At 40.8% G+C, this 25,067-nt stretch overlaps 1 protein-coding gene and 1 pseudogene across 3 annotated transcripts in view; both read left to right on the top strand.

Annotated features, from left to right (window-relative positions):
- Window positions 1-25,067, top strand: part of SNTG1 (syntrophin gamma 1) — a 426,064-nt gene that overhangs the window by 313,510 nt on the left and 87,487 nt on the right. For all 3 annotated transcript variants that reach the window (XM_039912673.1, XM_003428461.4, XM_039912672.1), the window contains one exon: window positions 13,216-13,254. In XM_039912673.1, coding sequence (XP_039768607.1) covers window positions 13,216-13,254 — 39 coding nt within the window. The remainder of the gene's footprint in view (window positions 1-13,215; window positions 13,255-25,067) is intronic.
- On the top strand, window positions 17,976-18,076 carry LOC114813409 (annotated as a pseudogene).

Genomic DNA, 25,067 nt, shown 5'->3' with positions numbered 1-25,067 from the left:
GAGCCCGGCCTTGGGGGTCAGAGGTCATGGGTTCGAATCCCGACTCTGCCACTTGTCAGCTGTGTGACTGTGGGCAAGTCACTTAACTTCTCTGTGCCTCAGTTACCTCATCTGTAAAATGGGGATGAACTGTGAGCCTCACGTGGGACAACCTGATTCCCCTGTATCTACCCCAGCGCTTAGAACAGTGCTCAGCACAGAGTAAGCGCTTAACAAATACCAACATTATCATTATTATTATTATTATTTTTAAAAGACAAAATGAAATTATTTCAATTTGGGTAAATTCCCTTTTAGGGGAAAGGTTGAGCTTTTCTCCCTAGTTGAACCCTTCCAGAATATGCTAACGATCGTGGGGGAGAAAGAGGGTAGAGTGAGAGAACCTGGGATGAACCAGTCTGTGACCTTGCTCTCTAACACCCATCCAAAGTGCATTGCTGTATTTGGGGAGGTGCCAAAGAGTCCTTTTCAGTGTCCATCACCTACATGGACACAGTTTTCATGTCAGTGTTGTGCTCTTGAGTCTAGAAGACACTTCTAGATTCCTATGGTCCTGTCGCTGCTTCACCCTAGACTCCCCTCTTCCACTGACTCTTCTCGCACTGTCACCCCCCTCCTTCAGAGGCTGATGGTCCAGCCAAGTCTTCCTCCCCCTCCCATATGCTGTCATTTGATGGGGATCATTGGATTAGAAGTGATTAAAGGAGCCTGGATATGTGCTGCAGCAAGAGGAGGAAAAATAATATAGAAAACAAAATATAACTTTACGGAAGACATGAGCTATAGTGATGTAAATAGATTGTTTCAAATTTGAGTGTACAGCAAAAGATATTTACCAAGACCCTTTGTTACCTTCAGATGATAGTCTTGGAATGATGATAAATAGAAACTTGGAGTTAGCCGTCAATAAATATCACGTGGCTGGATGTAATGTTGCAATTGTTTCAAGAAGAATAACAGTTCATACAAGAGATTCTGACACAATAATATAGACTTCTTGGGTTGTACATTGATTGACTCCCGGGTATTTATTTTCCATTTCCACCTTTAAAACTAACATGGACTACATTAATCTATAACACTTTGCATAGAGGTAATTCACACTGATTTTAGTTTTCCTTAACTCTAGGAATTTTACCTTAAGGAACATGTGAAGTAAGATGTTTTACTATGCTTCTGAGAAACAGGTATATATGAGCGGACGTTCACATACCTTATAATTATCGATTGAACATGGATTTAGAAGCAGGATTTACTACAGCCAGTAAAAGTAGAGCTGAGTATGATTATAATATTTATAATAAGATGTTTTGCTGTATTCTTCTCTAAGACATTATCTGGTTTCTTCAGAGCAAAGGCAATTGATAGCTTCAGTAATGAATCTCCATAAGAAACTAGCATTGTTATCTAAGCTACAATTATGATGTTGTATTTTATCCATCCAAGTTATTGTGCTTTGACACTGACTTTCGCTTCTTTAAGGTTAGACTCATTTTTCACTTACTAATAACTGATATTGTTGCTAGGCTCACCAATATGTTTTCAGCCTTACTGTCCAACATTAAACAGGAGAAAAACCTCCTGGAGGAATTTGAGTTTCCGTGGTTTAAAGAGCAAGTTTTCCTTTCAACGTGTCATACTCACTGAGCCAGTTTATTATTTAAAGTACCCATTGCCAGTTTTCAAAAATGTGAATTATTTGCTACTTTTATTTAGTTTCATTGTGAAGACTCTTCACATTTTAAAGACAGGTTGTTGCTTCACTGCTGCCCGACTTCTATTTTAAAGTGCAAAAGGTGAATAGCTAGTAGAGACAGGAACAAAGTTGTATTAGCTGCATTCAGTAACTTAAAAGATATCAAGGGTTTGTATTTTTGGAGAGTGTGAGTGGACTGCTCCTCAATGAGTGACTTTGGTCAGCATTTCATTTAAGTACACTGGATGTGTTCATTGGCCTTCAAGTTGTGACATGGTGGGGAGAGTCATTTTGAAGATACCTTGAAGTTCCATTAGACTGTAAGCCTGTCTATGGGCAGCGATCGTCTCTATCTGTTGTCGAATTGTATATTTCAAACACTTAGTACAGTGCTCTGCACATAGTAAGTGCTCAGTAAATACTACTGAATGAATGAATGGTGAAGCAATGTGGTCTAGTGGATAGAGCACGGGCCTGGGAGTCAGTAGGACCTGGGTTCTCATCCCAGCTCCACCATGTATCTACTGTGTGATCTTGAGCAAGTCACTTAACTTTTCTGGGCCTCAGTTACCTCATCTGACAAGGAGGGATTAAACCTGGAGCCCTATGTGTAACATGGACTGTGTCCAACGTGATTACCAATTTATTTGTCTTGATGTCTGTCTTCCCCCTTCTAGACTGTAAGCCCAGAGTGGGCAAGGATTGTCTCTTTTTATTGAGGAATTGTACTTTCCAAGCACTTAGTACAGTACTCTGCACACAGTAAGCGCTCAATAAATACAATTGAATGAATGAACCTTGCATCTACCCCAGTGCTTAGTATAGTACCCGGCGCATAGTGAGTTCTTAACCAGTACCAAAAACAAAACAAAACCAAATGAACAAATGCACACTCACACACAGAAAAAAAACCAATCTAGGGAGGTGTTCAATAAGGAGCAACTCAGCCCATGACCAAATTAGGAACCCACTCCTTTGCGATATCTCTCTCTTTGGTACACATGAGTACATAGGAATGTCATTCTTTCTTTCCCATGAAATTAGACAAAGTTATTTGTACTATGTGTCCACTCAAAATATGGCTTTTACTGGTACTTCATTGCATCCATCAACTGCTTCAAGATATAAATACTTTTGCCTCCCAATACTTTTTTTCCCCCCTCTGGAACTTCAGGAGCTTTCAGTAATTCAGGCAACAAATAGTAGTAGTAATAGTAGGGTTTATTGTGTTCTGAGTATTACCAAGGGCTCAGAAAGACTGAGACACATTCCCCAGACTTCAGGGGGTTCACAGTCTAAAAACCAGTCATGGTGTTTACAAGGTGAGACTTCAAATTAGGAATAGTGGTAGAAGTAAAGGGGCTTATTGAGCACCCTGTGGGAGGCAGTGCACTGTACTAAGCATTTGGGGAAGTATAACAGAAGTGTGAGACATCCTCCCTGCCCACAGGGGGCTTGCAATCTGTGCAGAGGGAATGGATAAATGAATATGTAAGTGCTAGGTGTCTGGTGGGTTGCTGTGATTTGAGATACTGGGAAGTAATGGAGGAAGCAGCATGTCCTAGTGGAAAGAGCACAGGCCTGGGAGTCGGAGAACTTGGGTTCTAATCCTAGCTCCATACCTGTCTGTTTTGTGACCTTGGGCATATTTACCTTCTGTGGTCCTCGGTTACCTCATCTCTAAAATAGGTATTATGACCATGCGACATGGACTGTGTCCAACCTGATTAGCTTGTATCTTCCCCAGTGCTAAGGAAAGTGTCTGAAACATAGTAAGCGTTTAACAAATACCATTTTTAAAGAAGTCTGTTGGAGAAAGAGGGATTGTAGTAGAGCTCTGAGAGTTGTGGTTGGATTAAGAGGGGAGAGTTTGGTGGAACAGAATGATTGAGGGAATGTATCTGTTTACTGTTATTTTGTGCTCTCCCAAATACTTATTACAGTGCTCTGCACACAGTAAGTGCTCATTGACTATGACTGAATGAAGGAAGGAGAATAGAGAGTGTGGCTTAGATAAAAGTTGGTTTAGGATGAATGAAATGAGAAAGCTGGGGAAGAGTGGGTGAAAAGGACTGACATATGCTTTGAATAAAGCTGGTGGAGATCTCTGAAGCCAGTGGAGAAGAGTTTGTGCTTGGTATGGGTGAAAATACGAAACTAATAAATGGTTCTGAGGAAAGGGGAGGTATGAGATGAGTGTTTCTTCAAGATGATGATCCATACAAAAACATGTGGTTTAGACTGGAGGGGAGAGTCTGGAGGCAGGGACACCCAGTGAAATAATCCAGAAAATCAAATGAACAAAAATACAAAGGGTAAAAGTATTCTAGAATTCAGAAAAATGTACAATATCTATTCTTCCACATATAAACAATGTCATTTTTACCTCCAAGTTGTGAAAATTCTAAATCCTCTCAGCAGTCAAGTGGAGATAAACCAGAATGCCAACGACCTGGAGTACAATATAATTATTATAAAGCATTTTCGGAGCAAAATGTAATCTGGCTGTTTAATAATAACCCATGTTTTAGCATGCCTTTATACTTTATATTACTTTTATCCTTTTATAATGTATCCAAACATTCAATTAACTTCTTTTAATTGCTGCTTTGTTTTGGGTCAGGAATCCTCATTAAGTTGTTCATAATTATTCCTAAATTTTATTTCCTCTAAGAATGCTGTAAATTCAGATGGTTTTTAGTATCAATGTTTGTCCGAGTTACAATCTCCTACCATTGTTCTGCCCAATCTCCTTAATGGAGTGCTCAATTAGAGCTGAATCCAGGGACTAAGTAATGCCTGTATCAAACTATTATTCTTGATTCAAATATGTAGGGTCTATTTGATGGCTATTTGTTTGTTGTCTTTGCCTGACATTAAAGGATTTGTTGTTCACCAACTTTGAAATAAGCTATGACTTCCAAGGTGTAGCTAGGAAAATCATGGTTTTCACTAAGACTAACCCAACGAACCTGGTCATACCCTTAAGAACAGTCAAAAAAACACAAAGCCTTAGAAAATTCGTAAACTTTCCCCTATAATCTGGGTGCTAATTTGCTAATATTTTCAATTTGTTTCCCCAAAACAATGAGTATGATGTGCACCAATTGTAAATTCTCTCAGATAAGTGGGGATTGGGTTCTTGACAAAGCTTTAAACACAATTGGCCCTTAATAAATACTACTGATAGATTGACAGGTGGCTAGCACTGTGAAAGATTCCTCTCAAGTAGAAATGGGCCACGGATAATTCTAGTTTTAGTATTCAAAATCAATGGTCATTTTAAAAGTGCAACTATTTCATCTGGAGCATTAGAAAGAATGGCTACCCTCAGGGCATGTTACATATTTCAGGCACGTTTACCTATCAGAGTACGGGTACAACTCCATCCCTGTTGGACTTCCTTGGCTTCCTCTCCCTCCCACCAGCCTCACTGTTGGAATGACTAATGTCTACATGACCTGCCTAAAATTCAGTCATGGAAATGTTGCAGTGGGAATCTAGATTTGAAATAGCCAAGATATGATTCTCAATGAGATAACTTCTGTAAAACATTGAAAGCTTGTTGGAAAGAAAAAGCTATTAGAACCCAGTAATGACTTTGTTTGACTTTGCTCAGTTAAAGGTATCGTGTCTTTTAGGATTCAATGTGGGTCAGACCTCTGTTTTGGGGGGGATTTTTTTAATGGTACTGAAGTGCTCACTATGTGCCAGGCACTGTACTAAAAGCTGAGGTTTCTACAAGGTAATTAGGTTGGACACCGTCCTTGTCCCACTGGGGCTTACAGTCTTAATCCCCATTTTACAGATGATGTGACTGAGACACAGAGAAGTTAAGTGACTTGGCCTAGGTTGCACAGCAGATAAGTGGTGGACTCAGGATTAGAACCAATATCCTCTGACTCGAGGCCTGTGATTTTCCTACTAGACCATGCTGACATAGCATAGCTCAGTGGAAAGAACACGGACTTTGGAGCCAGAGGTCATGGGTTCTAATCCCGGCTCCGCCACCTGTCAGCTGTGTGACTTTGGGCAAGTCATTTGACTTCTCAGTGCCTCGGTTACCTCATCTGTAAAATGGAGATTAAGACTGTGAGCCTCATGTGAGACAACCTGATTACCCTGTATCTCCCCCAGCACTTAGAACAGTGCTTGGCACATAGTAAGCACTTAACAAATACCAACATTATAAGTGTTTAGTACAGTGTTCTGCACATAGTAAGCGCTCAATAAATACTATTGAATGAATGCTGCTTCTCTCTAGTTGGTGTAACCATTCCAGTATTCTGTGTCTGAAAATAATAGCAATGGATATCATGGATGTGTCTTCTCACATTTCTAACCTTCGAATAGTCAGATGTGTACCTCTCAAATCAATCAAAGTCTTTTGCATGTTGCCTTTCAGATCATATCCATGTGGTGTAAAGTGGTTGAGAGACAATGTCTTTCACACTGAGGTTATGAAAATATAGTAGGTCACCATTTGTCACTCCCTGCAAATTCTGTGTGACAATGTATTTCTAAATAGGGCACTTCAAACACAAAGTGTGTTGTTGAATGACATTGCTGTCTCTTCCTCAGCAAGAGATCAGAATAAGGCAGCCTCAGTTTTATGGTACTTAAGCTTAGGGTTTGGAGAAATAGGGAAAAGTGCATCCTACCACCAGTATAGCACTACTGGTTGATTTGCTAGTGATGATATTTATTAAGATCTTACCATGGACTAATCACTGTGCTGAGTGCTGGGGCTTATACAGAATTAAAAGCAATTCATAGTTTTTTTCCCACATAGGCTCAGAGACTGTGAGTTTGTTTTGGGCAGGAACATATCTATCAACTCTGTTATATTGTACTCTTCCAAGTGCTTAGTACAGTGCTCTGCACAGAGCAAGCACTCAGTAAATTCCACTGATTGATTGTGAGCCCCATATAAGACAGGGACTGTGCCTGACATGATTATCTTGTATTTACCCCAGTGCCTGAAACATAGTAAGTCTAACAAATACCATAATTTAATTATTGAGGGTTCTTAGACTTAATGGGTGTCACCTTGATTTGTGAGATAAAATGAAGAAAAATCATCACCCCATTTGCACCTGGTGTGATTTTAAGGACTTTGATCATGCCCTTTATACACTAAAGGCATATTATATTTGGTGTATCCTCATTTGAAGGAAGCTTCTCCATCCAGTTATCATCTGGCTTCCTTCCTCTGTACCTTTCCCACCTCTGTTGTGTCTTCCCTAAGACATGGCCACCAATACAAGTGTGGACTTAGTAGGATTTTAAAAGGCGGCAGAACTAGGCTTTTTGTTTTCTATTCTGTACGCTTTCTGCTGACCCTTAGCATCCTATTAATTTTCTCCCTGGATCAAATCAAAGAAATAATTCAGAGGTTAGATAGTAGGGTAGGGAGATTTGAGATATCCCTCCACATTTTATTCAGTGGATAGTAGAATGAAATGTATTTGACTCACTGATTCACATCATAACTGAGGTGAACGCATATGGGCACCTACTGCATTAATTCATACAATTCAATCATATTTATTGAGTGCTTACTGTGTGCAGAGCACTGTACTAAGCACTTGGAAAGTACAATTCAGCAACATAGACAATCCCTGCCCAACAATGAGCTCACAGTCTAGAAGGGGGGGAGACAGATATCAAAACAAGTAAACAGGCATCAGTAGCATCAGTATGAATAAATTGAATTATAGATATATACACATCATTAATAAAATAAATTCCAGGTAATCCCACTCCCGTTTCTCTCTATTTTCCTCTCCACCATCCCAGCCACCCCAGTTTACCAATGTCACATCATTCAATGGCAATCAGTCCCACCAGCAGCAAAATTCAGCTCACTGTTATGTTGGAAATGGCAGTGTTCATGTACATTTATGTCATGGTGCTTGTGGGACACTTCTGTACTTTTTCGTGAAGCATCAAAGTGTTACCAACCCAAATGACATTGTGTAGTTGCCAGGCAACCATCTTCAAAGCCCCCATATCAAAAAGATCCCTGGACACTTTGTCAGTTCTCGATGTAAATAGATTTGAAATAAGCAATTTGTCCCTGAATTATGCAAAATTGTTTCATTACCCTCTCTTATGATTTTTATGACTAGCAAGGCCTGCATTCAGCACAGAAAAAGTCAACGGTTCTCCATGAACGAATAAATCATGAGTCTCCTATCCCTGTTGTGAACATATTTACGATATTAAAGACTTAAAGTGTCTTTTTTTCAACTACCATGTCTTCAAGGAATCATTTCTAAAAAGCATGAGGCAGTAAAAGTTCTACTTGGCTTGCCAAGTTTGCATTGGTTGACTCCTGTGGCAATCCCTCTCCATTCTGGTCATGCTCACTGACTTGGGATGCTCCCCAAATCATTATAGGCATCTCCTATACCTATATACCACTTACCCTACAAATCTGGGATCCCATGAAGACAGGAATAAAAACGTGGGTGCATAGGACATTTTTCACCAGGCCCACTGCTTGATTATTCTTTGGTTGTCCCGGATAGCATTAGATTATAAGCTCCTCAAGGGTAATAACAGTGTCTTTTACTTCTATGTACTCTTCCAAGCATTTAGTCCCATGTTCTTGTGAGCCCCACATTGGACAACCTGATAACCTTGTATCTACCCCAGTGATTAGAACAGTGCAAGCACATAGTAAATGCTTAATAAAAACCATGATTATTATTATGTTCTAAACACAGATGTTCAACAGATACTATTGATTGCTTTATTTTTGGCTTTGCAGTGTGAGCAAGTGTTTATTTTCATGCGTAACAGTATCTGCTATAAAATCCTGTCCAACTATTTAATACCTAAATTGGCTTGGGAATTTGGGAGTTTGTTCAACTAATGCTCTTCCTCTGCTTTGCAGACAACCTTCCTCCCTGTCAAAAATGTGCATTTTTTGACAAACTGTACATGTCTAAGGAAGATAGGCAGGATTCAGATAGTTATAATGCATGAAGTAAAAGTGAAGATGACGAATGGATATGTTCTCAACTGAGTTGGATTGTCTCTGCTTTAAAATGCCCATTTCCTACTCTGGCCTGCTGGTACTTTGCTGATTTACTTAGGTAGCTCCCAAAAGAAAAGAAAATCAGAAAAACATTTCCATGCTTTTGTAAGACTTCTGATTGTCAAAGTTGAACCAGCAATATACACAATCTGACAGCAGTTTAGATGTTTCCTCCCTTCTGTCATAAGCAATGTTGTGGTGTCTGGTTGAAATGATCTGTGATTCAAGGGAACATTCTTTACAAGAACTGACACTTGTAGGAATTGTGCTGTTTCAGCACCTGAATTAATTTCATTACCCTCTTTGTGTTTATCTGTCTTGAGTGCAGTATTTGTCACTAGAACTAGGGTGACCATCTCTCTTCCCAGGGATCATAATTCTCCTGCCTCTAGCTCCATGAACCACAGGTAGAAGGGGGGATGATGCTTATATTCATTCATTCAATCATATTTATTGAGTGCTTATTGTGTGCAGAGCACTGTACTATACTAAGAAAGTACAGTAGAGCAATAGAGACAATCCCTGCCCACAGTGAGCTCACAGTCTAAGGGCGGTGGGGAGAGAGAGGTGGGGGAGGAGAGATGGACATCAGTACAAGTAAACAGGTTTATATTGATGGAGCCCTTTCCCAGTCCTCACCTCGGAGCATTCCCAGGTGGGGGCTTCAGGAGGCAGGTGAGGTCCGGACAGCTGGGGGTGAAAACAGATGCAATAAATTGATGTGGGAGGTTAGTAGTGGCAGATGTGACCGTACCTCTTCCACTGTGCACCTAAAATGGCCTTTTTCTCCATCGCCCTAATCCATCACCAGACCTGCGTCCGACCTGCTTATTTTATATCTACCCCAGAGCACCGCCCTGGAAGTAAGAGGACCTGAGCTAATAATAATAATAATTGTACTTGTTAAGTAGTTACTGGGTGCCAAGAACTGTTCTAAATGCTGGGGTCTTGTCTTGCTTTAGGGGAAGCAGCGTGGCTCAGTGGAAAGAGCCTGGGCTTCAGAGTCAGAGGTCATGGGTTCGACTCCTGGCTCTGCCACTTGTCAGCTGTGTGACTGTGGGAAAGTCACTTAACTTCTCTGTGCCTCAGTTACCTCATCTGTAAAATGGGGATTAACTGTGAGCCTCACGTGGGACAACCTGATTACCCTGTATCTACCCCAGCACTTATAACAGTGCTCTGCACATAGTAAGCACTTAACAAATACCAACATTATTATTATTATTGTGCTGTCAAGACGTCTCTGCCCATAGCACTGGGGTAGTTACAAGTTAATCGGGTTGGACACAATCCCTGTCCCACATGGGACTCACACTCTTAATCCCCATTTTGCAGATGAGGAACAGAGAACTGGAGAAGTTAAGTGCCTTGCCCAAGGTCACACAGCAGATGTGTAGTGGAGCTGGGGTTAGAGCCCAGGTCCTTCTGATTTTCAGGCCCTTGCTCTATCCACCAAGCCACACTGCCCTAATCCTGTCTCCGCCACTTGTTTGCTGTGTGACTTTTGGCAAGTCACTTAACTTCTCCGGGGCTCAGTTCCCTTATCTGAAAAATGGGGATTCAATACCTGTTCTCCTTCCTACTTAGACTGTGAACCTCACACGGGATCTTATTATCTTGTATTGACCTCAGTGCTGAGTACAGTGTTTCGGTCAATCGGTGCTTTCCACATAGTAAGTGCTTAACAGATATCATTATTCTTAGTACCGTAGCACTTAGAAGAGTGCTTGACCCATAGTAAGCACTTGAAAAATATCACTCTGATTAGTAGTAACCATAATAATACTATACTATTAGAAAAGAAGGGATTCTGGCATTCATTTCCCAAAAGGTTTTTCATAGCTGCCTAAACCACAGCTCAGATAATTAAAAAAAATCTGTTCTGACATCCAAATTTGCTATTCTTTCAACTCAGTCTGAACCTTCTCTGCCTCAACCAATACAAATGTATCTCTTCCAAATTACTTTTATAATCGAATATTCTCTTGATTCTTCTTCACCAGCCTCCTTCCAATATTTCTTTTGCCCTCTCATTTTCCTCTATGTTTGTCAAAGGAGAGGTAAATTTCTGGCACCAAGAGTCTTTCCTCTGTTCCCGCCTCCAAATGGTGTGGTTTCACAAGTTAGCAGTCTGTCTGTGCTATTAAAACCTCAGTATATTTCAATGCCAGTTGTTTCATGTTATCTCCCAAATAACAGAAATTTTATCCAAAAGCAGGCTTAGTCAAGTTCCTTGAGACCCACTTGACCTTTTTATGCCTAAACTCTCTCCCCACCTTCAAAGCCTTATTGATGATTAAGGTATTGGGTATTTGTTAAGCACTTACTATGTGCCAGACACTGTTCTAAGCCCTAGGGTAGATACAAATAAATTGGGTTGGACACAGTCCCGGTCCCACTTGGGGTTCAGATTCTCAATTCCCATTTTCAGATGAGGTAACTGAGGCATGGAGAAGTGAAGTGATTCTCCCAAGGTTACACAGCAGACAAGTGGCAGAGTTGGGATTAGAATCCATGACCGTCTGACTCCCAAGCAAGTGCTGTATCCACTAGAGCATGCCACTCCTCACTAGGTCATGCCGTCTCTCACTGCGCCATGCCGCTTCACACCAAAAGCTCATCTCCTCCAAGAGGCCTTCCTCCACTAAACCCTCATTTTCTCTTCTCCCATTCCTTTCTGTGTCACCCTTCCCTCAGCCCCACAGCACTTCCATACAAAGCCATAATTCATTTAGATTAATGTCAGTCTCCCTCAGTAGATTGTAAACTCATAGTGGGCAGGGAATATGTCTACCAACTCTGATACATTGTACTCTCCCAAGCACTTAGTACAGTGCTCTGCACTCAATAAGTGTGCAATAAATATGAATGATTGATAAAAGTTCTTCTAGATTTATAGGTTCCATATATCAGGTACCCAGGGCAGCTGAATCCTGCTGATGTTGGAACTAAAAACATAGAAACTGTTCAATATGATTCTTGGTCTGGGCAGGTCCCTGAGTGTATTTCCCTTTTGCTTTTGTCATTAAAATCAATATCACCATTTTCCTGAGTGCCTATTGCATACAGAGCATTGAGCTAGGCTCTTAGGAACACGAAACACAAGTAAAATACAGGTCCTTGCCATTCAAAGGTTTGCTCCATTGAAGAATTTGCCATCCATCTAATCAATCAACGGTATGTATTCATTTGTTCAATGGTATTTATTGAATATTGAGCCCTTATTGTGTGCAGAATGCTATGCAATTGTATAACCTGTTTCTTAAGTGTGTTGTGAGGGGCTATGCTAAAATGCCTCTTTCTATGGAAAGCCTACCCTGAGTAATTCATTCATTCAGTCGTATTTATGAGCGCTTACTGTGTGCAGAGCTCTGTGCTAAGCGCTTGGGAAGTACATTTCGACAACAGGTAGAGACAATCCCTACCCACCAATGGGCTCACAGTCTAGAAGGTAATAGGCAAGTCAAGTCAGGATTTAAACTTGCCCACTGCATCTCAGTCAAACTGTTCCTCTCGATGATTGCCACTTCAAACATGCTCAAATAAACAAAATGCAGAAATGGAAAGAGAAGCAAATAAAACTAAGCCTTGATGAAAACCCTTAAATATGGTTGTGGCACATAGCTTCTCAGAACACAAGCTGCAAGATAGGACGAATCACCATGTTCAGGTTGCAATGTAAAGAGATTGTTCCAAACTTGCTACTTACCCATTTCCATTTTTGGTGTTAATGTCCGACACCATGATGTTATGTTATATGGGAAATATATTCTCTCTGGATTGATCCGACATTCTCTTAAAATGTCATACATTGAATTGGGTTAGTGTAAATGTTATGGTCTATTTGAGGGTCTTACTAACAATATATTGGCAGATATGCCTTACCCTTCAGTGTTTGGATTGCCTGTTTCCTGAGCCCTCTTGAGAGGCAGAAACAATTGGAAATCAGAGGGTTGAAGAGAAAATAAATTCTAGGAAGCTCGATCTCCAAGACCTAGTTACGAATTCAGATTTTGGTTGTGAGGATCAGTCCTGGATTGTTAATTCATTGAAAAATAGACTACATAGAAAAAGAAATCTTGTCTCTTTCTGAAAAAGTTGTAACTTCTTGGCTAGAAATATATGACAATGCCCGCTATGAAGTTTTCCCACTCTTGTATGGGGCGAGACTGTAAGGTCTTTATGGGTAGACATCACATCTACCAACTCTATTGTATGGTGTTCTCCTTAGCGCTTAATACAGTGCTCTGCACACGGTAAGTATTCAATGCATATGACTGACTGACATTCTGTACACTCTCGCATATTTTCTGGGGTAGTTCAACTGGAATATCAAATGGAATATTTCTTTTTAATTCAGCACAGATAAAAATATTTCTGTATACAACATGCTGTTAATTCATAAATATTATGGTAATCATAGGTCAAACTATTTTTTTCAATAACACTTTTATGTTTTTCTTTCTGTTTACAGATTAAAAAAATCAACAGGAACTTTCCCGTAAACCAGCAGGTAAGTCTGCAAAACCCAATTTATGTTTCTAACTGTGTCTGTGGTAAATATAATAGTGCTGACCCTTTGTTTTATAGAACAAAGGAATTTTTTTTTCTATCATGTTAGAAGTTTAAAATTATAGCAAAAACTTATGATTGACATTTTTCAATCAAGATATAGTATATTGAATTTGTACACCCTCATCACGTAAGTAGAAGGATCTAGCTTGGAAGACTTAATGAATCCATATATTGACATCCAAAACTAGGGTCCAAGTGGGACCTCATATGTTTGAAACTAGGCAGAGGGTGGTATTTCTTTATGTACTACAATAGGAAAAGAGTTGTGGTGACTGAACCAAGGAGAAGTCTTAAATGCAGTAAGTATTAGTACATAGAAGTACATAGAATTTTCCTTCACAGTATCTCCAAGTCTGCACAGATTTGATACAAAATGTACTACATTAAGAACACTTCAGAATGATCATTTACACTCAGTCAAATGCATAAGGCATTCATGAAAGTAAAAATTTAGGTTTTATTTCAAAAGTATTCCCAGAACAGGTAGCTACAGCTCTAATACTTAGTAAACCAGTCACCAGCTTTAAATGGGCTAAATCTAGATCCCCCCCCACCCAAACCCCTGCTCATTCTATACATTGGGGGAATAAATATTTGAAATCAGATAAGCATCAAGGAAGCTTGTGTTTTGAAAATTCTGATAGGAGATAATTCTTCTCGGTTGTCTATCTCCTATCCAGAGGATTTTGGTAGAGTGGTACTCAGATAATCATTCTTGCTATAACACTGTAAATTGAGACATAATCCATATTTATAAATAATATTCCAAATAAAAAGATAGGGTTCAAACGTCATCTTTAAATCTGAACAGAGCTCTAATGTAGACTTTTCTTGCCATACTCAAATGAGTTTGCTAGAAGCTTCTGTAAGAATAGTTTGCCTTAACTACATCAGGGGATCATTTCAGCTACCAGCCAGTCTGCTGCTAGATGAATGAATCGATCAATTAATGGTATTTATTGAGGTCTTACTGTGTACAGAGCAATCTACTAAGTGTGTGGCACAGTGCAATACAAAAGAGTAGGATTGAAAGTTTCAGGATTGTAAGATTGCAGATTCTAGAGATGTCGAGAGGTAGAACCAAGAGGATTTGGTGATTGACTGAATATGCAGGTTGAATGAGAGAGATGAATCGAGGTTAATGCCAAGGTTACAGGCTTGTGAAATGGGGTGGGTAGTAATGTTATCTGGGGGAGGATAGGGTTTGGGTGGGTAGATAATGAGTTCTGTTTTAGGCATGTTAATTTTGAGTTGGTGGCAGGACATCCAAGTACAGATATCCTGAAAGCATGAAGAAATGAGAGGCTGGAGAGCAGCAGAGAGATCAGAAATATAGAAATGAGTGAAACTGAATCAATCTTTAATCAGTCACTATTATTTATTGAGCATCTCTAGTGTGCACAGGACGATTACCAAGCATTCAGAAGAGTTAGGTGACACAATCTCTACCGTTGAAGAGGTTACAATCTTGTTGTGGTGGGGGGAGGCAGATATTAAAATGATTTACAGATAAGAAAAAGGAAATTGGATTACTATATGAGTGTTAAAGTAGTAGGATATGTGCAGAGGTGTTACAAGTGGGAATGAGTAGCTGTGGGAGGAAGAGGAATCAGCCAGAAATTCAGATTTTTAGCGACTCTGACTTTAACATATTCCATCATCAACCAATGGTATTTATCGAGTATGCTTAGCACTACTCTAAGCACTTGGGAGAATACAACAGAGATGGGAGGAATGTACCCTGCCCACAGTGAGCTTACAGTCTGTAGGGGATTGTGCACATATATATTTGTAAAGAATGCATACAATTGTAGACTATTCCAGTCTGGTACATCTAGGTAGGATTTTTGTTCCTGTCCGTTAGAACCTTACTTGTTTCAAGAAGCAGAATCACAGTCTGTGCCTGGGTAGTATTTTGTTTTTGTCAGAAGCAAGAAAGACTCGCTTTTTTTCACCAGGAGCCACTGCAATCATCTTTCAGATAGTCATAAATGTTAGTTATCCACAGACACAGTACATGGATCATTCAATTAAACTAACCTGTCAGTCACTTATAAATGGAGAAAACTAACTTGAGGAGTTAGTCACCTTTGCAGTTTTAGGCAACACTTCTTACATAATTTGATGATTCTCATAGAGGGTTGAAGAGGTATGAAATTGTCCCCGTAAATTGACTTTTACATCTGAATGTTATTTGGGAAATGTTGGGAAGATGTTTTTAATACCCTACATGTTTTCTCACATTAACTGAAACATTTAATAAGGTCATGCTCATGCTAAGGATTAAACACCAAAGCAGTTAAATGTCAAGACACAAAGTGCTCCCAATATTTTGAAATATCCATGCTTTTTAAATTGGCTAATCTAAGATTGTTTCCCCTGGTTAAAAAATACCTTCTCACATAAAAAGTTTAAATTATGTGGGACTCAGATTTAAGGGGGCATTTGCTGTAGCAGAACAAAACTACTGAATGTATTAGTTAAGGTATTTATTAGGGGTTTCCAAAGTGCTAAGCCCTTAATATAAAATATTCACTTCAGACACAGTCCCCATCTCACTAGGTTGGGGAGGACAGACACACAGATAAATACATTAAAAATTTGAGAATCAAAAACAAAAGGTAAAAGACATAAATGAACACTGTTGGGAAGGGGTAGATTTTCAGCTAGACATTTTAAGGAGGGAGAGAAAAGGGTTTTTACCAATCCTGCCTCACGGCCTTGCAGCTCAAACCTGGAGATGGAAGGGAGAAGTTTGAGCTCCTGAAACAAGATGGCTGTGGGACCTGGGAAACATATCCACAGAGGATTCATAAGATGAAGAGGATGTTTTGGAAGGAGGTTCTAAAATGTATGACTGGCCATAGGTTTGGAAGCTACTTTTTATGCTTCACGGTAAATGTAGTTCTTTATGCATGAGTTCCAGGTATACAGTTGATTCTGTACATGAGGATACAACTCTTTCAGAGTGAGTGAAAGTAGAGGGAATTAAAGGCCAGGGTGGAGAAATCCTGAGTGCAGTTATGCCTGACAAAAAAACATTTCTGAAAGGAGGGATTTGGGAAGGATTAAGTTTGCTATAGGGATATAAAATAGAGATGAGAAAGTGATGGCATTTAATTCAAGGATAATGCACAGGAATTAGATCTGTCTATCTTTGACTCCTTACCTGAGGAAGTTGAGGTGAGGGTTCTGATTTAGTTTTAAAGGCAGCTTGGAATTTATTCTAAAAAATGAGTGTCCCTCTTCAAAATGCTATAGGTATAGAGGAATCATTAACATAACTAAATTATACACAGTTGGATTCAGCACGGTATGGTCATATGCTTCTACATACCAGACTGGGTTGTCTCATAGGGGAATGTTGCTGACTAAGGATACTGAAGAGCTATCAATTTGACTGATTAGGCAATAAACAAGAGTTTATGGGGTTTGATCAGGACAAATCCAAAACAGAATTCAGTTGTGGATTATATTGTGCAAAGACTAATTGCAAAGGAAAGGGAAATGGTTGTTTTGTCTTTGAAGGAAGCAGGAAAGAATGGATATTTAATTTTATAGGAGATAGAACTGGCCATCATCATGTGAAGATTAAGCAACAGAAACAATTAGGGAAGCACTGTGGCAAAAAAAATGAGATCTAAATAATATTTTCCCCAGTTCTTCCTCTGATCTCTGGCCTTGGGATAATCACATAACCTCTTTATTTGTCAGTCTCCTCATAAACACAGTGGGGGACAGAATACCTGGATTGCTTACCTATTTTTTCTTCTATTAATGGTCATTGTTAAGTAACAATGTTGGTATTTGTTAAGCACTTACTATGTGCAGAGCACTGTTCTAAGCGCTGGGGTAGATACAGGGTAGTCAGGTTGTCCCATGTGAGGCTCACAGTTAATCCCCATTTTACAGATGAGGTAACTGAGGCACAGAGAAGTTAAGTGACTTGCCCACAGTCACACAGCTGGCAAGTGGCAGAGCCAGGAGTCGAACCCATGACCTCAGACTCCAAAGCCCAGGCTCTTTCCACTGAGCCACGCAAGTGTTTACTATGTGCCAGGAAGCATCATAACAATAATATTACTGTTGTTATTAAAAGTAATGGGGGTGCATCTCAAATGTGGTAAAGAGATAGAAGATCAAATAAATCAAACAATAGCATTTCTACCCACAAGGAGCTTACACTCTACAGGGTGAAAAGAATGAAGAAATTTACAGATAGGAAGAAGTCAGTACGATAGAAGTAAGTAAATTTACAGATAGGAAGAAGTAAGTAAGATAGAAGTAAGTAAGTAAGAAGTAAGAAGATAAGATGTGACCAGGAGAAGAGATAGTTTAACTAGGTAAGACTTCAATTAAAGGTGAAATTTCAGGGCAGTTTTGAAGATGGTGGAGAACTGAGGTCTGCCAGATTTGAAGAGGGAGTGAGTTCTCAACAGGAAGAAGAGGGGGACCCAAGGATCCATCAGTGAAATGTTGAGGAAGGGATTCAGTAAGAATTTGAGCTTTGGAAGAATGAAGGGTGTGAGCCGGAAAGAAATGAGAGAGGATAGTGGACAGGTAAGATGGACTATGCATATGCAGTGCTTTAAGTCAATGACCAGGAGTTTGACACAGAAAGAAATGGGTAACCATTGAAAGTTTTAGAGGCATGGAGAGACCTGTGCAGAGTATACTAAAAAATTGGAACGATACAGAGAAGATTAGCATGGCCCCTGCGCAAGGATGACACGCAAATTCGTGAAGCGTTCCATATTTTTACGAGATGTTCTTCCCCTTGACGCTGTTTAGTGCCATTGTTCTTGTCTGTCCGTCTCCCCCGATTAGACTGTAAGCCCGTCAAACGGCAGGGACTGTCTCTATCTGTTGCCGACTTGTTCATCCCAAGCGCTTAGTACAGTGCTCTGCACATAGTAAGTGCTCAATAAATACTATTGAATGAGTAACATTTTAGGTAGATGATCTGAGCATCAGTAGGAATTGTAGACTGGACAGGAGAGAGTCTAAGGAGAGGGAGAACAACCAGGAGGCTAATAGCCTCCAAGATACGATGAATGCCTGTAACCACAAAGGCAGCTATTTGGATAAAGAGAAAGGGGCAGATCCAGATAATATTGTGGAGGAAAAGCAAACAGAATATAGGAATAGACTGAATGTGTGAGAGAAAAAGGAATTAAGGATGCTGCCAAGGTGACAGGCTCTGGAATCAGGAAGGATGGTGGTGTGAGCATATGTTCTTAGATATTGAGGAATGGTAGGGTCAGAGTTGCAGGTGGGAGTGCTCCTCTTCAGAGATGTGGGAAGGATAAAAGGGTGAATATAGGGGCTAGGAGGGAGGTGGGTTAAGGGAGTTGAAGGAGCTGAGGGTTAGCGGCTTCAATTGCAATACCAAACTAGTTGGGAAGAGGAGAGGTCGGGAGGTACGAAGAACTTAAAGTTCTGAAATAATCGGAGGGGTCAATAGGCCTTTGAGTTAAGGAGTGAGACGTACTGCTGTTAAACAGGGCAGGGTTTGTAGCAAATGAGGGTGAAGTTGAAGAAGCAGAAGTCATCATGGTGACTGAATTTTCATCAACAGAGCCCTGCAGCGTGAGTGCAGAGGAAGCATACTGTGGAGGGATCCAGGGCTGGAGGTTGATTCAGATTTGCGCATCAGAGGAGAGGTAGGGAGTCAAGGGGGGATCCAATGACTTGGGATAAGTTGAGGAGTGCTAACTAATCGTTATGCACTTAGTATACTGTCAAGCATTGTTCTACGGGCTGGGGGAGGTAGAGGTTTATCAGGTCAGACACAGTTACTGTCCCATAGGGGACTCACAGGCTAAGTAGGAGGGAGAATAATAATAATCATTGTGGTATTTGTTAAGTGCTTACTATGTGCTAGACACTGTTCTATATACTAGGGAAGATACAAGCTAATCGTGTTGGACACAGACTCTGTCCCTCATAGGGTTCACAGTCTTAATCCTATTTTACAGAAGAGGGAACTGAGGTACAGAGAAGTAAAGTGACTTGCCCAAGGTCACACAGTAGACAAGAGGTGGAGCCTGGATTAGAACCCAGGTCCTTCTGACTCCCAGGCATGTGCTCTGTCCACTAGGCCACAGGTATTGGGTCCTCATTTTATAGATGAGGAAACTGAGTCACAGAGAGAATTTAAGTAACTTGCCCAAGGTCAAACAGCAGACAAGTGGTACAGCCAGAATTAGAACCCAGGTCCCCTGACTCCCAGGCCTGTGCTCTTTTCACTAGTCCAGGCTAAAAAAAAGGGAGGTTTCTATGTGGGGAGGGAACAGTTTTGTGGGAAGGAAAAGGAATGTGGTTACGGTGGCAGATTAGGTGATGTGGATATTGCAGAGTTGGTGTGGTTATAAATGGCACGGTTTCTAGCAATTGAGGAGATCAAGTGTGTTTCCAAGTTGATGTGTGGGGAAGGTGGGATGGAGGAGACCTGGTGAGTGAAAGTAAATGGGGCTGCTGGAGATATCCAAATGGATGTTGAAGCCTTTGACAATCAATATAGAAGAGAACAAGAGAAGGAAGAACATAAAAAAAACTCCACAAACATGGGGTCCAAAGAGGTACTTGATGGGGGTTTGAAAGATGTGAAGGTGAGGAATGGAAGGGTGGAATGGTGCAAAAGTGATACGAGGAATGCCAAGCACGTACTAAATGCTGGGAGGATACAAGAAAATTGAGTTACAGTCCCTGTCCCATGTGGGGCTCACAGTCTTGATCCCCATTTTACATATGAGGTAACTGAGGCCCAGAGAAGAGAAGTGACTTGCCCAAGGTCACACAGACAAGTGGCAGAGTCTGATTTAAAACCCTTGACCTGCTGACTGCCAGGCCTCTGTAGTAGGAGGCAAGACTCCATCAGTGGAGAACAGCAGGGGAAACAGGATTGTCTGGAGTACAAGGTCTACATGATGGTGAAAGAGTCAGTGAGATAAGAAGTAGTCAAGGATTAAAGACCTAAGAAGTAAAGAATTGAAGTAGGAGTGTCATCAGAATGCCACTCAATCAGTATTTATGGTGGCCACTTTGCAGAGCATTATACTAAGCATCTGGGGAATACAACTGAGGTAAAAGCCATCATATCTACCCTCGGAAAGCTGAAAATCTAACTGTGAATGAATAATGGATAAGAAAATGAAATAAGTGCTAAAATAATAGAAAACAGAAAACCCTAAGTAGGTGAAGCAGCTTGGCCTAGTGGAAAGAGCAAGGGCCTGGGAGTCAGAAGGACCTGTTTCTGATGCCGGATAGGCCCCTTGCCTGCTCTGTGGCTTTGGGCAAGTCACTTCACTGTGCCTCAGTTTCCTCATCTCTAAAATAGGGATTAAGACTGTGAGCCCCATCTGGGACAGGGACCGTGTCCAACCTGATAACTTTGTATCTACCCCTGTGCTTAGAAGAGTGTCTGACACACAGTAAGCACTTAACAAATGCTATCATTACTATTAGCATATGTCCTAGTAGTAGTACTGAAATTTAAGTCCTTTACCTAATAAGTGCTGGGGAAAATACTTACAGAGTGCTGTGAGCCTATATATATATATATATACACATATGATACATATGTCCTGGGGAGGAGTCAATTAATTGGAGAAAGCCTACCGGAGGAGTTTGGATTTCATTAGGGCTTGGAGGAGGCAGAGAACTGGGATGTGGCCAATTTGAAGGAAGGAGAGAGTTCCAAGCAAGAACCTTGAGTACAAAGGACATCAAGAAGGTTTGTTCGGGAGGAACTACTGCAGAAGCAAAAAAGTAGCAGGGGAAGAGGGGAGATATGAAGAGAGAATTGGTGGAGCCTTTGAAACCAATGGTCAGGAGGTTTTGCTTCTCAGAGAGCAAAATGACAGCAAAGTGGGAGATGTGTGAGCTGAATGACATTTTAGATGAAACATGCTACACAGTGCAGTAGAGTGAAGTAGGAAGAGGTAGCCACAGTATTCAAATTGTGAGATGGGTGTGTAGGTGGACAGAAGCTCATTGTGGACAGGGAATGTGTCTACCAACTCTGTTGCATTTGTTATATTGTATTCTCCCAAGAGTTTAGTACGGTGTTCTGAACACAGTAAGCACTCAGTAAATATGATTGATTGAAAGTGTGTAGGGAAAACAGGCAGGATTTAGCATGAGGAGAATGGGAAGGATGACAAAGGTGGGTATTGACAGACTGTGATTATGGACCAAAAGACCAAGCTGGGGAGAGACGCACATTCTTAACAATAGTGTAAGAATGTAATAGTGTAATAGAGAAGCAGCGTGGCTCAGTGGAAAGAGCCTGGGCTTTGGAGTCAGAGGTCATGAGTTCAAATCCCAGCTCTGCCACTTGTCAGCTGTGTGACTGTGGGCAAGTTACTTAACTTCTCTGGGCCTCAGTTCCCTCATCTGTAAAATGGGGATGAAGACTGTGAGCCCCACGTGGGACAACCTGATTCCCCTGTGCCTACCCCAGCGCTTAGAACAGTGCTCTGCACATAGTAAGCGCTTAACAAATACCAAATACCAACATCATTAGTGTAAGAGCTTACAGACTTACAGACTCAAGAATAAGGGCACCATGTTGTTTGATACCAGGCAATTGTTTGTATTTTTTTCCCCAACTCTCCCTCTGAATTTTTTATCCATACTCAGCTATTATGGTCACAGGAACAAGCTGACACTTGGACTGCATCTTTCCATAAAGCTGTCAGGACTAATTTGGGCCAAACCATATGCTAATTATCTGTCATGTGAATAGCCCAAAAATCTAGTTCCTTGGTCCAGGGAGAACCCCATATGGTGTGGGGGCAGTTGCAACTCTTCCCTCAGCTGGAGCCAAAGGGAAGTGCTAAAATTTCTGAGAGTGACCCCGTGGGCCCGGGGTGCATTCCATCATTCCTGGGGAGGATTAATTGCAGAGAGTGTGTGTGTGTATGTGTGTGTGTGTGTGTGTGTAAGTAGCCTCTTAAAGTGTATCTATTATGAACCAGGTACCTAAGCACTGATACAAGCTAATCAGGTTGAACACAGCCCCTGTCCTGCATGGGCCTCACAGTCTTAATCCCCATTTTACAAATGAAGTAACCAAGATGCAAACAAGTGAGAAGAAGCATGGACTAGTAGAAAGAGCACAGGCATGGGAGCCAGAAGGACCTGGGTTCTAGTCCAGACTCCACCACTTGTCTGCTGTGTGAAGTTGGGCAAGTCATTTAGCTGCTTTGTGCCTCATTACCTCATCTTTAAATGGGAATTAGGACTGTGAGCTCTGTGTGCCCAACCCAAGTAGCTTGTGTCTACCCCAGCACTGAGTACACCGCCTGGCACAGAGGACGTGCTTAACAAATATTATTAAAAAAAATGTGACCAAGACAGGATTAGAACCCAGGTCCTTTGTTGACAGTCAGCTGGGAGGGAATATGACTCAAGGACAGCCAAGTAAGAAGCTTTCACTTCTAGATGTGACTGAAGGCACTCCCTGGTAATTCATGGCTTTTGGGTAGGGTACAGCTTGTTCCTACATGATTAATTTAGCTCCTTCCCAGAATATTGATTTGCTATCTTTTCAGACCCAATTTTAGGCACCTCTTAGGTGGCAGTTAAGAAATTTCAGTCAAATCAACTTTTTTATGATTGTACTTTCATGTTAATATTGTGAATGGCTTGTAAGAGATGGAAAAACACCTCTTTTGTATTCATAGATTGGTAGTCAGGAGTGACTGACTTACCCAGCATATAACATATTTCCCCAAGGCAGTCTCAGTGGGTTGAAGTAATGCAAGGTGACAGACAAGGACTTCTATATTTGGTTAGCCAGTGTGGAACAGGAAGCACAGATGTATTTCCTTTTCTTGAAACTCATTGCTTCTCTGCAGCTGTTCCATCAACCATGAAAAATGTCAACTCCTAAGAGAAACAAAAGCATCACAAAAGGAAAAGATAAACTCCAAAAAGTAGAACTAGTGTTTATTAACCCCCTAGAAAACCAAGAGGTGGCCCCTAAGTAATGATCCTAATGATTGAGGACAACTCTGCCTCTCCACAGGTTTTATTCTTTCCCCTCTCCCTGCCCCAACCCCTACGAGTATATCATAGAGAAGCAGTGTGGCTCAGTGGAAAGAGCACAGACTTGGGAGTCAGATGTCATGGGTTCAAATCCCAGCTCTGCCACTTGTCAGTTGTGTGACTGTGGGCGTCACTTAACTTCCCTGTGCCTCAGTTACCTCATCTGTCATATTGGGATTGAGACTGTGAGCCTCAGTGGGACAACCTGATCACCCTGTATCTACCCCAGGGCTTAGAACAGTGCTCTGCACATAGAAAGCGCTTAACAAATACCAACTTTATCACACTCACCAACTGGGCACCCTCTAGGTGAAGTGACATGAATCTCAACTTTGCATTCCACTCCTAATTGCTGCCTTTCCCTATCAGACATATCCTAGTTGTTGTCCAGTAGTCTAATCTGCACAACCAGATTGCCCATCTCTCTTGGGTTTAGCATACAGCCAATTGCCTGATTAAGAATGAAGTGATTAACCATAGTATTTATTAAGCATTTACTGCTTGGGAAGCATTTGGAAAAAGGCTATGAAGTAGAGAATAGGGCTGGCAGGCTAGAATGGGGAATCATCTACCACAGGTGGGAGGGAGAGGAAGATACAGCAAAAGAAACCAAGAAAGGTCTGAGAGGGAGGAGGAAAGCCAGAAGAGGATATGGTAAAAGATTAGATAATGTTCCTAGGAAATAGGAGTGGTCTACAATGTTGAAAGCAGCTGAGAGGTCAAGGAGATTTAGGAGGGAGTAGAGCCCATTAGAACTGGCAAGAGCTGGGTCAGTGAATTGAAACTAGGTTGTAGAGGGTCAACAAGGGAAGTGGAGGCAGGAGGAAAATACAACTTACTCAAAGGCTTTCAACAGGAATGTGAGTAAGGAAATTGGGTGATATGTGGATGATGCAGTAAGTGACAGAAAAGGCATTTTTCAGCTATGATAGATGTGCATGTTTTCGAAGACAAGGGGAAAAGAGTCATCAAAAGGGGGCAAATGCTTTTATGGGTTTTTTAGGTGAGATGAGGATCTATCTTTAGTTATTCATGCATAAAACAATATACACCCAAATCCTTAATTGGTGATCAGAGATGATGTTTAAATATTTTAAGGTCTGCTTTGATATTTGAACATGCCTTTTATTCACAAAGAACAATTTCACTGAAGCATGTTCTATTTAACTCTGGCAGCAAATGACAGAAAATGTCTTAGATTCTTTAAAAATTCGCAAAATTGTTTTGCGTAATATTTATTTACCTCCCTTGGTACTGTTTAAAATATACTCAGGTCCTCTTTCCTCCAGAAGTTTATATTGTAGGACATTTTATTTAAATCTTCTGTTTTATTATGAGACTGCCTAAGCCTAAAGGAAAGAATTAATAGTAATAATAATGATGGTATTTGTTAAGCACTTATTATGTGCCAAGCACTGTTCTAAGCACTCTGGTAGATACAAGGTAATCAGGTTGTCCCACGTGGGGCTCACAGTCTCAATCCCCATTTTACAGAAGAGGTAACTGAGGCACAGAGAAATTAAGTGACTTGCCCAAAGTCACACAGCTGATAAGTGGTGGAGCAGGGATTAGAACCCCCAACTTCTGACTCCCAAGATAGATGCTAACTCTTGTGTCAAAACAGTAGACTATTAAAAATGTAGTTTGTCTTTTCTCAGAGCAGAAGATCTTTCTAGTAAAAGAAGATAAACCTCCTGG

The sequence above is a fragment of the Ornithorhynchus anatinus genome, chromosome 7, assembly GCF_004115215.2.
Source record: "Ornithorhynchus anatinus isolate Pmale09 chromosome 7, mOrnAna1.pri.v4, whole genome shotgun sequence".
In the NCBI taxonomy this organism is placed as follows: Eukaryota; Metazoa; Chordata; class Mammalia; order Monotremata; family Ornithorhynchidae; genus Ornithorhynchus; species Ornithorhynchus anatinus.
The sequence above is the reverse complement of the archived record's forward strand: the minus strand, read 5'-3'. Positions and strand labels throughout refer to the sequence as shown.